General features: G+C 48.7%; 1 protein-coding gene across 1 annotated transcript in view; it reads left to right on the forward strand.

Moving 5' to 3' along the window:
* The first annotated feature begins 985 nt into the window (after nucleotides 1–985).
* The window catches only part of LOC750059 (liver carboxylesterase 1), a 29,360-nt gene continuing 18,137 nt past the window's right edge, over nucleotides 986–12,208 (forward strand). The window contains 4 exon segments of the mRNA XM_024349842.2: nucleotides 986–1,052; nucleotides 5,036–5,240; nucleotides 7,702–7,846; nucleotides 10,275–10,408. Of these exon segments, the coding sequence (XP_024205610.2) occupies nucleotides 1,001–1,052; nucleotides 5,036–5,240; nucleotides 7,702–7,846; nucleotides 10,275–10,408 (536 nt within the window). The 5' untranslated portion in view covers nucleotides 986–1,000.

Consider the following 12,208-nt stretch of genomic DNA (forward strand, 5'->3'; position numbering starts at 1 on the left):
TGGACATTTAATAATACCGTGAAAGAGGTTTGAGTGACTTCCTTGTGTCCCCAGCAGCTTGTAAAGGACAGCTTTCCAGGTGTGCCCAGAGCACTCTGTATCCCCTTAATTTGGTGATTTCACATGGCCTTGACATCACCCCTACTGCTCCTCCACCCTATCTGTGTTGTCTACAATGGTGAGCCCCTTGAGAAGCTGAACCATGTCTTGAATTGGCCTTTGTATCCATTATACATGGCCAGGTGCCAGGCATTTTGGTAAATGTTCACAGAATGGATGGGCACATGAATGTATGGATGATTAAAGCCAGGAGCTATTGAGAGGTAGAATCATTTTTACATTCTGTCCAAAAATTCCTGCTTTGGAAGGTAGTGATTTACCTGAGATTGGAGGTGTGTGACAGAAGGCTTGGCTAGTTGGCAGGATACTGTGAAGCTAATTCAGGCATCAGAAAGTGGACTGGATAAAATTTAGGATCGCTTCCAAGCTTGAAAGCCTGGAACGCTATGAAACACAAGCCCTGGGAGCTGAGATATGTCCTAACTTACCCAGCTGAGCTGTGAGGTGTGAGTGGCTCTAACATTTTCCAGTTTTTTCTGAGGACCGCAGATCAAAGCTTCCCTTTGCCTAAAAGCATCTGCCTACAGGTGCGGGCCTTTGGGGGCCCTCAGAGAGCACTAAGGTTAGAGTCCTGCAAGGGAAAAACCGTTATGCCACAAGCAGTTGGGCGAGTTTACAGTTCTCTGTAATCTGAGAGTAGAATCCAGATTGGTTTGATGAAAGAGGGTAAACTGTGAGTGGGCGTGGCTTGAGGCCCCACTGGAAGCCCAGGGAGATCTGGGGAAAGGGAGGGCTTTTCTGATCTCTCCCAATTAGAGGATTAGGCAATTGGCAGCGCAGGGCGGTAACTGGGGGCCAGGGTGGCGCCGGGGCTGGACAGCACAGTCCCTCTGAGCTGCACGGAGACCTCGCAGGCCCCGGGAACTATCGCCCTTCCAGGATGTGGCTCCCTGCTCTTGTCCTGGCCACTCTCGCTGCTTCCGCGGCTTGGGGTGAGTCCTTCTGAAGTCAAATATGCGGGGCACTTTTTGAAATCCTTGTTCTGGGCCGAATTGGGCGCAGATGCGTAGAAAGGCAAAGACACAAAAGGTCCGGCTCCGTGGCGGTGCGCGACCTCCATACTTGGAATTGTACTTGGAGCAGCTGAGCCCAGCCAGCCTGGCCCGCGCGGAGACGCAGGGAGGGTGAACATCCTGAGACCGCCCTGCATTGCTTGGCCCAAGAAGGCCGGCAGCCGGCCCACCTCACTCCGCACACAAGAGAAATTTAGGCAGCTCAGTTTATTGTCCCATAATTCGTCCCATTATGGCTCGATAACGGATAGCGGCTCAGGAGAATATTAAGAGCATCGACTCTGGAGCCAGAGTGCGTGGGTTCGAGTCCCCGCTGGGCGCTTCCTCGCTGTGTGTACTTAGGCAAGGGTCTGAGCTATTCCGTGCTTGGGTTACCCCCTCTCTGAAATAGAGGTGGCAGTGCTACCTACCTCACTGGGTTTTGGTGAGGAGGAAATGGGTGGTTGTTTCCAAAGCACTCTTGGCAGCGCCTGGTATGTAGAAAGCATGAAAAAGGGGTGGATAAATTTAAAGGCGCTGTTTAAAAATGTAGTGTATGAATAGAAAATTTGAGCTGTGGTCAGGCCACTATATCAGGACCTCTTGCCATTAAAAAGACAGTTTCTTACTCATGTTCTCAACAGGAGGGGGACACCAGTGAGCGGGGCACAAGGGGAAGCAGCAGAGCCTGGGGAGGGGACAGGGTGGATCTGAGACCAAGGGGCTTTTACTGTGGCTTCCAAGGATAGAAGAGGAAAGGCAGGGCAGGCAGGCTGAGGACTGGCGAGTTGGGATACTTCAGGGGCTCTGGGGCACAGGGGCTGTTCCTAATTGTTTTGTACCTAGCTCTGGCATGATTAGGGCAGGTGGGTAGTGGCCAGGGCATGGCAACTCGATCAAAGAGGCGGTTGGGGTGTGGGCTCCACGTTGGCTGGACCCTGGGAGGGAGTTTCTCCAAGGTCAACAAGGCCTCAGATGCCAGAGCATCAGAATACAGAAAACAAAACAGATGGTACATAGAGGGGTGCAGCGAGAGGCCTCGAAATACCCCCGTGCCATTTTATAGACATAGAAACTGAAACTCACACAGGGAAATGTACTTGCCCAGGGTCAACCCGAAAATCATGCCTAGGTCTGTCTCTGGGTCCTGAATCCTGACAGCCCAGCCCCGTCTGCATCCTGTCTTCCTTCAGGCAGCCTGACACTGCGAGAGCTCTGGAACTGTGGGGAAGGGCAGAGGAAGAGAGGAAGCCTATTTGGAACTGAATGTTCCTTTACCTCTGGTTACTCCTGGCAATGCCATCCATTTCCTTCCTTAGGAAGACCATACAGGCTGCCTCCACTTCCTCAGTTTCCTCCTCTGTAAAATGGGCATGTTGATACCTACCCAGCAAGGCTTATTTGAAGACGGATTTAAACAAACTGAAATGCATGCCTGGCACATAGTAGATGCCCACGATGTTCATGTTTCATATAACATCAGTGACAACTGCTCTTGTTCTCATACTTGTTTCTGCCTCCCCCCATTCACCCACTTTTTCACCCTTGGCAATCTGGCTGCCATCCACCTCATCCTGTTGAAGTGAATCCCTGAGCTGAGAATGACCAGCCCAGTGGTTTCTTCTCTGACTTGACTCTCCTCCACCTCCCTGAAGCTCTCAGCACTCTTAGTTGGTTCCTTGCCCTCTTCCTCCCTGGGCTTCCAGGACGTGGGAACGTTCTTTCCCCGCTACTCTGTTGGATCTTCCGTCTTGGCTGTAGTGGTCCCTGTGTTTGATCTTTTTTTTTTTTCTCATCCCTCTCACACTGGCATCTCCAATGAAGCCATACAAATCCATGGTGTGTACGCTCACTGTCTAGGAGAACATTCTGCCCTGCTCCCCCACCAGGCTTCCTTCCAGCCTTGAAGTGCACTCGTCCTGTGGCGTCATCTTGCCACGATATCCCACTGACATCTCCACCGAGCCTGTGTAAACAGGGATCCAGCATCACAAGCCAGGTATTTGATCTTCTTTCCCTTCCATTTCCCCCCACTTCTAGTCAAGGACAGAGTCTTTTTCTTTTCTTTTCTTTCCCTTCCTCCCTCGCTCCTGCTTGCATGCATGCCTGCCTGCCTGCCTGCCTTCCTTCCTTCCTTCCTTCCTTCCTTCCTTCCTTCCTTCCTTCTTTCCTTTCCTTCTTTCCTTCTTCTCTGTCTCCAGAGGAGCCAGGATTACAGGCACATGCTACCACGCCCAGCTAATATTTGTATTTTCAGTAGAGAGGGGTTTTTACCATGTTGGCCAGGCTGGCCTTGAACTCCTAACCTCAAATGATCTGCCTGCCTTGGCCTTCCAAAGTGCTGGGATTAAAGGTGAGCCACTGTGCCTGGTCTCCAAGTCTTTCAAAATACCTTTTAGACATCATCATATTTCTACATATTTTTTCTTTTTTTATTTAAAATTTTAAAATAATTAAGATGGGGGGGAGGATTTCAGGTGAAGACCGGAAATCCCATACAGTGCTGAAAAGGTGGAAATCACCAAGAAAACAGGCCACATGTAATGCCACCACCCATTGCTATGTCGATAAACATGCTTCCAAGGAAGTTCATCTCAGTATTATTTGTAATTAGCAACAACAACAAAAGAAAAGAAGCTAAATATTGACATTGCAGGGTTGGCTATTAATAAGATGAGACATGGATGCTGTTGTGTAACTGGGCTTTGCATAAGGAGTTTCCATTGTGATTGGATATTCCCCTCTAAGACCAAATCTGAATTGTTCTGTTCTCTTCTGGCCCCACACTTTGAGGGAGGTGTTAACATCTTGTCTTTATCCAAAGCAGAGCAGCTGGGAGGAAAAGAGGCTGGAAATCATTTCCCAGGAGGGAAGCTCAGACAAACTGAGGTGACTGGAGCCAGATAGGACCTGAGGGGTGGGCAGCAAGATCAAGTGTCTGAAAGGCCACAGGCTGCAGATCAGATCAGGCCAGTATAGTCCCATGACAGGTAGAACCAGAATTGATGCGGAGGCTGTGGGAAATGAATTTCAGCTCAGTGAGGAAACATTGTCTGTGCTGAAAGAATGGAGCAGACCTGCCCAGGGCCACCAGAAGAATCTTCCTTGACCTGATCACATCCTTTATCTGGAACGGTTCCTGCTGCTTATTTGTCTCTAAAGAAAACTCAAGCGATTAGCTTGGCATTCTAAGCCCTCCCTGACATGCGCGGTCTCATTCCAGGAATATTTTCACTCCCCCCAGACTCCACCTGGTGCATGTGGGCCATGCCCCCTTCCCCAGGCAGGTTCTGCATTCTGCTGCTCTGAACCTCAGCAAATTCCCTTCTCTCTGCTGTGTACCACTCCCTGCTTCTCATTTCCCCTCATTCAATCCTCCCCTACCGCAAGTCCCAGCTCCTCCATGATGCCTGCAATCAGAAGGCCTTGCCCCCTCTTCTAATTCCTAGACTGCGTTATGGGTACCTCTCCCAGGACATGGCCACTTCCTTCCCAGCTGTAGACCCAGGTGTATATGTGACCCTTCCCTATAATGGTCAGTGCTTGTGAGAATATGGGTCACCCCTTGTTCATCCTCTCATCCAGCATGCGGCTCAGTGCCAGGATTCTAATGGATAAATGTTTCCAGAGACTTCTAAGGGGGAAGCTAAATGTCTTGTTCTTTCCTAGTAGCTCTCCTTCTTGCATTTATTTTTGGCTGGATGTTTTTTTGCCTCCAATTCTAATTTGCTCCTTAAACCAGCTTGATGAGTTAGGAAGGACATTGATCCCTCATCCCCATTGTACATCAAGAGAAACTGAGGCCTAGAGGGTTTAGGTGACTTATTTAAGGCCACTCACTTAGAGAGTGGGAAACCCCACCTGGAATCTGGGTCCAGCCTTTTGCCTCTGATGCATCCTGATTTCTTCTCCATGTCCAGCAGGGCATCCGTCCTCGCCACCTGTGGTGGACACCGTGCATGGCAAAGTGCTGGGGAAGTTCGTCAGCTTAGAAGGATTTGCACAGCCTGTGGCCGTTTTCCTGGGAATCCCTTTTGCCAAGCCGCCTCTTGGACCCCTGAGGTTTACTCCCCCACAGTCTGCAGAGCCATGGAACTTTGTGAAGAATGCCACCTCGTACCCTCCTATGTAAGCCAGGGGTGGCTGTGGCATGTGTCCCTGGGGATGTTCACCTCAAAGTGATGCAGGAAGGAGTCAAGGCAGTCCCCTGATGGGCTGATCCTTTGCTCTGGAATCCTTAAGATCATTGTAGATCCTTAAGAACATTCCAGAACTCTCACAGCATTCTGGAGTCCATTATTTAACACATGTTTATTGAGCACCTACTGTGTGCCAGGTATGTTCTGGGTTCTTGGGATCCATTAGTGAAAAAGCAAAGATCCCTAGGTTCATGGAGCGTGCATTCTAGCAGCTGGACAGATAAGAACAGCATGCAAATTACTCCATGGATCATGTGATATGTTAGAACGGGATAAGTGCCTTGGAAACAGAGAAGCAGTTGAGCAGGTGAGAGAGTTCAAAAGGAAGGATCCCATGCATTCCGCTGTCTTGAACTTTCACATAGTTGGGGAGAGGGCTGGGCCAGGAAGTACTGAGGGGTCCACTCGGCAAGTGCTCAGCTCTCAGGTGTGCCAATTCCTGAGGTGAACAATGGCAGGTGTGCCCATTCACCCTGGCCAATCTGGGAAGAAAAGCCCAAAAGTTCTAATTGGCCTCATCACCACTCCCTAGGGTACCAAGGTCCCTACAGGCATCACAGCAGACCCTGCTCATCTTGGCAGCCAGGTGTTCGGAGGCTTTCCAGCAGCCCGCATCTGGCTGCCTTCTTTTCTTTGCTATTTTTTAAAAAATAATGTTTACTGTTTTTATTTTCTGATTGCAAATGTAATATATACTTATTACAGAAAATTCAGGAAATACAGAGAAGGAAAAGTAAGAAAATTAAAATCACATACAATATCCCACCACCCAAAGAGAACAACTATCAATATTTTAGATAGTAATGTTTTATGATATAATATTTTGTTTGTATTCCAGTTTTTTTGCCTGTTTCTATACTTTCTTCCTTTAAAAGGGAATGCTATATTGAGATAATTTGGATGCCTGCTTTGTTCATTATAAGTAATCATGAGCATCATTCCATGCCATTAAATAGCACAGATTGGCATTAACAGCTGCTTTACATTGTATTGAACCATAATTAATCTCCACAAGCTTTTACTTGGGGTCATTAAGTTACATATGATGTTTTCAATAATATAACATCATGAATGTGAAGCCTTATGCACATATATGAATATTTTAGGATAGCTGCTCAGAAACGACATTTCTGAGTCAAAGAGTATATACCTCTTGTTTGATTTCCCTCCCCAAATATTCCAACTACACTCCTCCCATTGATGTACGAACATCTCCATTTGGCAGACTCTTGGCAATGCTTGGGATTATTAAAAAATGTTTTTCGCTATTGGATAGGCAAAATAATAATAACAATAACAGCAATATTATTTTCCTCTTTAATTTGCATTTATCTGAAGACTAGTGAAGTTGAGTTCTTTTCCCTTTCTGCACATTGGAATGTCTTTTTTATTATTATTATTATTGTTATGCCTCTTGCACTTGGTGATCTGTAGGAAAATTTCCCAGGTTGGAAATCAAGAAGTCATCTTTGCTGGCTCTGATTCTGTCACTTGACAGCTGTGTCATCCCAGAGTCTGAGTGCCTCAGTTTCCTCATGTACCTAGTGGGGGTGGTGATGACTGCCTTTTGGTACATTGAGGTCTGGGACTGTTGCTTATAATATACTTGTGTATAAGCACCACATGGCATGGATCTTCTTGGCTATGTGATGTTGGTCAGGTTCTCTAACCTGTCTAGGCTTCAGTTTTCTCATCTGTAAAATGGAGATAATAGAACCTACCTAATGGGACTGTTCTGAGGCTTAAATGAGTTAATATACAAAAGGTACTTAAAACAGTGCCTGGAACACTGGGAGGACTCAATAACTGTTACCAATGTTCATTTATGTTGTATCCTCAAGATCTTTCATCAGGGCAACCACAGCAGCACTTGCCTGGGATAGGCAGATGGTAGAATCTTGGCATGTCAGGGCTGCAAGACCCATGTAGAAATCACTGCTCTCACTTAGATCTGGCAGATTTGGGACCCAGAATGTGAAAGGAATTCACCCAAGGTCATCCCGTAAATGTGTGGGAGAGACAAAACTAGAGCACAGTTCTCCTGATGTTGTCCCAAAAAGATTTTACCCCTAAGACATTGCAAGAAATGTCACCTCCCAGGGAAGATCGTTGTATTGGTTTTCTTCCCTCCTTGATGCTGGGAGTCCCGAAGGCTCCAGGAAGGGAAGAGGTGTGAAGCCCTTCTCACTCTGCTTGGTCTTAGGAGACCTTAGTGAGTCCTGGCACCCCCACCTGAAGCCACTGATAGCCTCCTACCCACTACAATGTCGTGAGTCTGTAAATATCAAGTCCATTTCCAGGCTTAAACCTCCCAGTCTAAGGCACTGCCCTAGAACACACCTCGCTTAGATCTGGCTGAACTTCAGGGGTTCTTCTTTCCCCCTCCCCAGGTGCACCCAAGATCCCAAGGCGGGGCAGTTACTCTCAGAGCTATTTACAAACCGAAAAGAGAACATTCCTCTCAAGCTTTCTGAAGACTGTCTTTACCTCAATATTTACACTCCTGCTGACTTGACCAAGAAAAACAGGCTGCTGGTAAGCCATGGGATCCCCTGGTCAAGGCGTGTCAGCGCCAGTACCCCAGATCTTCTGGGGCAGACCGGAAGGGGGTGAAGGCAGCTTGGGGAGGGAGCTGCACAGGCCAGGATTGTTTCAGAGACCCCAGGGCCTCCACAGGAAACACTGGTTTTCCACACCTCAGTTTCCCCTCGTGACACAGGGACTCTGGGGGAGTTTGCTGTGCATCTTTAATGAACATTTTAATTGTTCCAAGTTCCTTCATGCTAATAGAAGGATGATAATGATTACTTTTAGTTACTAGATTAAAAATCTGATATCCACAGTGGGTAAGGCATGATTTTCAGTAATGTTAGCAGTGGAAGGAACTTAGAGAAAAGCCAACACCCCAACTCTTCTTTTTCAAATAGAGAAACTGAGGCCCAGACAGGGAAGGAGAGGTCACCCAGTAGGGTGGTTTTGGCTCAAGTCTTCTGATCTTCAAATCAGTGATTTCGACAGGGATTAGGGCATTGAGCTTTTATGTGGCCTTCTCCAGCACATCAACATTCATCTGGGGTAACTTTCACTGTCTGGGTACAGGTGTTGAGGGAAGAACATGGGACAATCCCAGAAGCATTTCCTTTTGCCTTTGGCCAAATATCTGGGATTTTTTTTTACCTAATTTCCCTCCTTAATTGTCTTGGCAGTGGCTGATGACCCAAATAAATGAAGGGCAGGAGATGGGGCAGGCTGCCAGCTGCAGGTTGGAGGGTGGGGAGGGTCTGCTGGCAAAGGAGGCCACTCCAGGGTGTAAAAAGAAGGGGTGTTGTGTCCAGCCAGTCTCCCAGGGGCACCGTGGCATGGTGCCTAGGAGTGGGGGAGCAGGTCTGCAAACGTGGGGCTAGAAGTTAGCCCTACATGTGCTTTGTAAGACAAAGGAAGTGGGAGAAACATTTACTCATTCATTCATTCATTCATTCACTCTTCTGTTGTTTACTCAGTGCCCCATATACACAGTTAGACCCAGGGCTTCAGGGAAAGGAGGAACATGAATCCACTCCACATAGCCCCTGCCTTCAAGGATCTTGCCTTCTGGGCTGTAGAGACATATCTTCCCTTCAGCACTTTATTGCAGGCCAGCCTTCAGGCTCAGTCTTCACACAAAGATGAATGCACACTCAATCCCTCCCCAGGAGGCAGGCAGGGATTAGAGTTGTGGGAGAAACAAGGGTTCTGGGAACCTGGAGGCAGGAGAACCTCCAGGAATGGCCACAGGCTCTAGAACTACATGGTCTGGGTTTAAATCCTGGTTCTGCTTTTGACTAGCTGAGAGACTTGGGAGTTTCTTAACTTCTCTAAGCCTCTGTTTCCTCAAAATGGGAATCATCACATATGATCAGTCAAGGGTGATCTCAGTCCCTGGCTAAAAAGGCAGAGGCAGGCTCATACCCCTGCCCTAACAGTGGAGTCATTGCACTGTGACCGGCGCCTGCAGTGTGCTGGGCAGCTCAACATGTGGACTCTGGAGGCAGACTGCCTGGGTTAAAGTCCTGCTGCTACCACTTTTGAGTTGTAGGACCTTGGGCAGGTTAAGTGCCTCCATTTTCCCACCTGGATAATGGGACATTATTAGTACCTACCCAATGTATAGTTTATTTTTACTGTGCTTAGAACAGCACTTGGGACATAGTTTATGTTACGAGTTCTTTTATATTTCATGAATAATATTATTACAATATTATTATTTTAGCCACTCTCACTTCTTCCCCACTATGTGGACTTTTAAAATGCAAGAATCATGCATGAGGAATTGTACCCACTCTCATCCTCCGGTATTAGCAGAGTCCCTGGCACATGCTAAGTTCTCGACAGTGTTAGTCCATTGACTGAAGGCATCCTGAAGTGGGTGGGTTTTAGTCTGGGTTCTGCAGGGTGGATAGGATTTGGGGATGCAGAGGCATAAGGAGGCATTTGAGGAAGAGACACCATCACAGGCACGTGTGCTTCTCGAGACAATCATTCATGCACAGAGAAGTTTACTTCACCATGAAAGAGTTAACTGAGATGAAGCTGAGATACAAGGGCTGCCCCATGGGTACGCTGAGTGCATGAATAGTCCAGGCTTGAGGGTGATGGGAGTGAGGGGGAGAAGAGGACATCCTTAGCCTTTGCTATGCCCATGATGATGTTCTCAGCATCAGGAGCCTTTTGGGGAGGAGGCACTGGAGGCTGGGTAGAAAGGAAGCGACAGCCAGGGTATGTGCAGTAGGGTGGGGGCTTGGGCCCCAGTTGGGAGAATTATGCAGGAGAGAGATTGCCTTTTGCAAAGTTGCTGGGAGCTTGTGAAATTTGGATAGCATCCTCCTTCAGTTGTAACCAACAGGTAGATCACCAAACAAGACATCTTCTGAGTGCTCCCTGGCTCTGTGTCCTGTAACTGGTATGTTGCTTCCTCTCTGCCCAGGTGATGGTGTGGATCCACGGAGGGGGGCTGATGGTGGGTGCGGCATCAACCTATGATGGGCTGGCCCTTGCTGCCCATGAAAACGTGGTGGTGGTGACCATTCAATATCGCCTGGGCATCTGGGGATTCTTCAGGTAAGAAATTGGACTCTCCTCACTGCACTTTGGCCCCCAGAACAAGGATGCTAGCTAGGACCCAGCTCTGGTCATGCCAGCCCTCAGGGGTGCTTAGCTAGGTTCCACAGTAAGGCATCCAAGCCCCTTCATAATTGGACACTACCTACCCTCTCACTACCCAGCTACTCATCCTCTTGCCTCTGAGCTTTTGTATGTGCTGTTCCCTCTGCCTGGAATGCTTATTCTACCCGAAGAACACCTCTTCATCCTGCAAGACCCAGCCCCCAGTTACCTCCACTGAAAGACTCATCTCCTCTTCACCTATGTTTCTCCAGCACATTGCATTTCTCTGTCATGACACTTAGCAGGCAGCCCAGCAGGTGAAGGTTGACACATCTGACTTCTCATGGAAAGGAGGGAAGGGGCAGAGTCACAGAGGGAGCTCAGGGCATGTTGTGGGTGAAGGAATGGGGGCTGCAGATGGTGGGGTGTGGGAGCATCTGACCCCTTCCTGTAGGAGTGTTGGGACCCACTCACCCCGTTTTCTGCTTGAAATTTGGCAAGTGCGGGAAGCAAGGATGGAGTCTTCCCATCAGGTCTCCATGGGGACAGGAGTCAGATCTCCTTCAAGGCGCAACTGCTATGAACCTTTTCTAAGGTTCTCCTCCATCCATGCCAGTCAGGTTTCTTCCTGAACACGCCACTCGGTTTGTCTCATTGCGATCATCAATGATCTCCGCCTGCTGTCCACCCAACCTCTCAGGACCTCCCAGCAGCAGCAGATGGCCGCTCAGCCTCTGTGACATGCTTCCTTCCCAGCCCCTTTCCTGGTCCTCCCTCCTCCCTGTCCACAGGCCTCTCTTGTCTCCCTCTCCCTCCTTACTAATTCCCAGTGATCCCAGGGAGCAGCCAGAGCCCCTGTTTCCAGCCCACCTCACCTTTGAAGCCCACAGGCATCACTCACTGCCTCCTCCCCACCCCTGGCTGTCTAAAGGGCGCCCCACTCTTCCCAGGGACAAGTGGAATCCTTGACTCCCACTGCCCCTCCCCAACAGAGACCCCCTTCTCCTCCCACCACGCCTCCACTCAGCTGCTGCTGCCACATCCTCCCTTGGGCTCAGGAGAAGGCCTTTTGGGCAGCCCGGACTGTCTCTTTTCTCACAACTCTCTTGGCTCCGCCTTCAGAATCCACTCAGAGTCCACTACTTCGCACCTCCTCCCTGGCTCCTAGCCCAGCCAAAGCTCTCTGTCTGTCACCTTGATTATGATCTTTAACACTTTCAGATCTCTGCCACTATTATACGAGGCTGAGTCGCACAGTACCGAGAGTGATCACTTAACACATGCATTGAATCATGCAATGCCTCTGCACAAAACCCTGCGGGGGCTTCCCATGCTCCTTACCATGACAGCCGAAGTTCTTGCCAGGCCCCAGGGCCCTCTCTAGCTGCTCGTCCTGACCTACGCTTTCTTTCACTGGGCCCCAGGCCCTTTGCACTTGCTTTTTCTTCTGCCTGGAATTCCTTTCTTTGGATATTTACAAGGTTCATGTGCTCATTGTGCTTGTTTTATGAAGGTCTTTGCCTCCAAAACCTCAAATGTCACTGCCTCCAAAAGGCCTTCCCTGATTGGGATCTGAAATGGCACCCCCTGTCCCACTCCTGTTTTTTTCCTTACTCCATTGTATTTACCTCAGTGCACTTTGACTACCTGACATCATTATATTCTCTCTATGTATCTGTTTATCTGCTTGTGATCTGTAGTGGGAATTCAGTGCCATCACAGGTTTTGTCTGTTTTGCTTTCAGATGTGCTCTAG

The sequence above is a fragment of the Pan troglodytes genome, chromosome 18 (assembly GCF_028858775.2).
Source record: "Pan troglodytes isolate AG18354 chromosome 18, NHGRI_mPanTro3-v2.0_pri, whole genome shotgun sequence".
NCBI lineage: Eukaryota > Metazoa > Chordata > Mammalia > Primates > Hominidae > Pan > Pan troglodytes.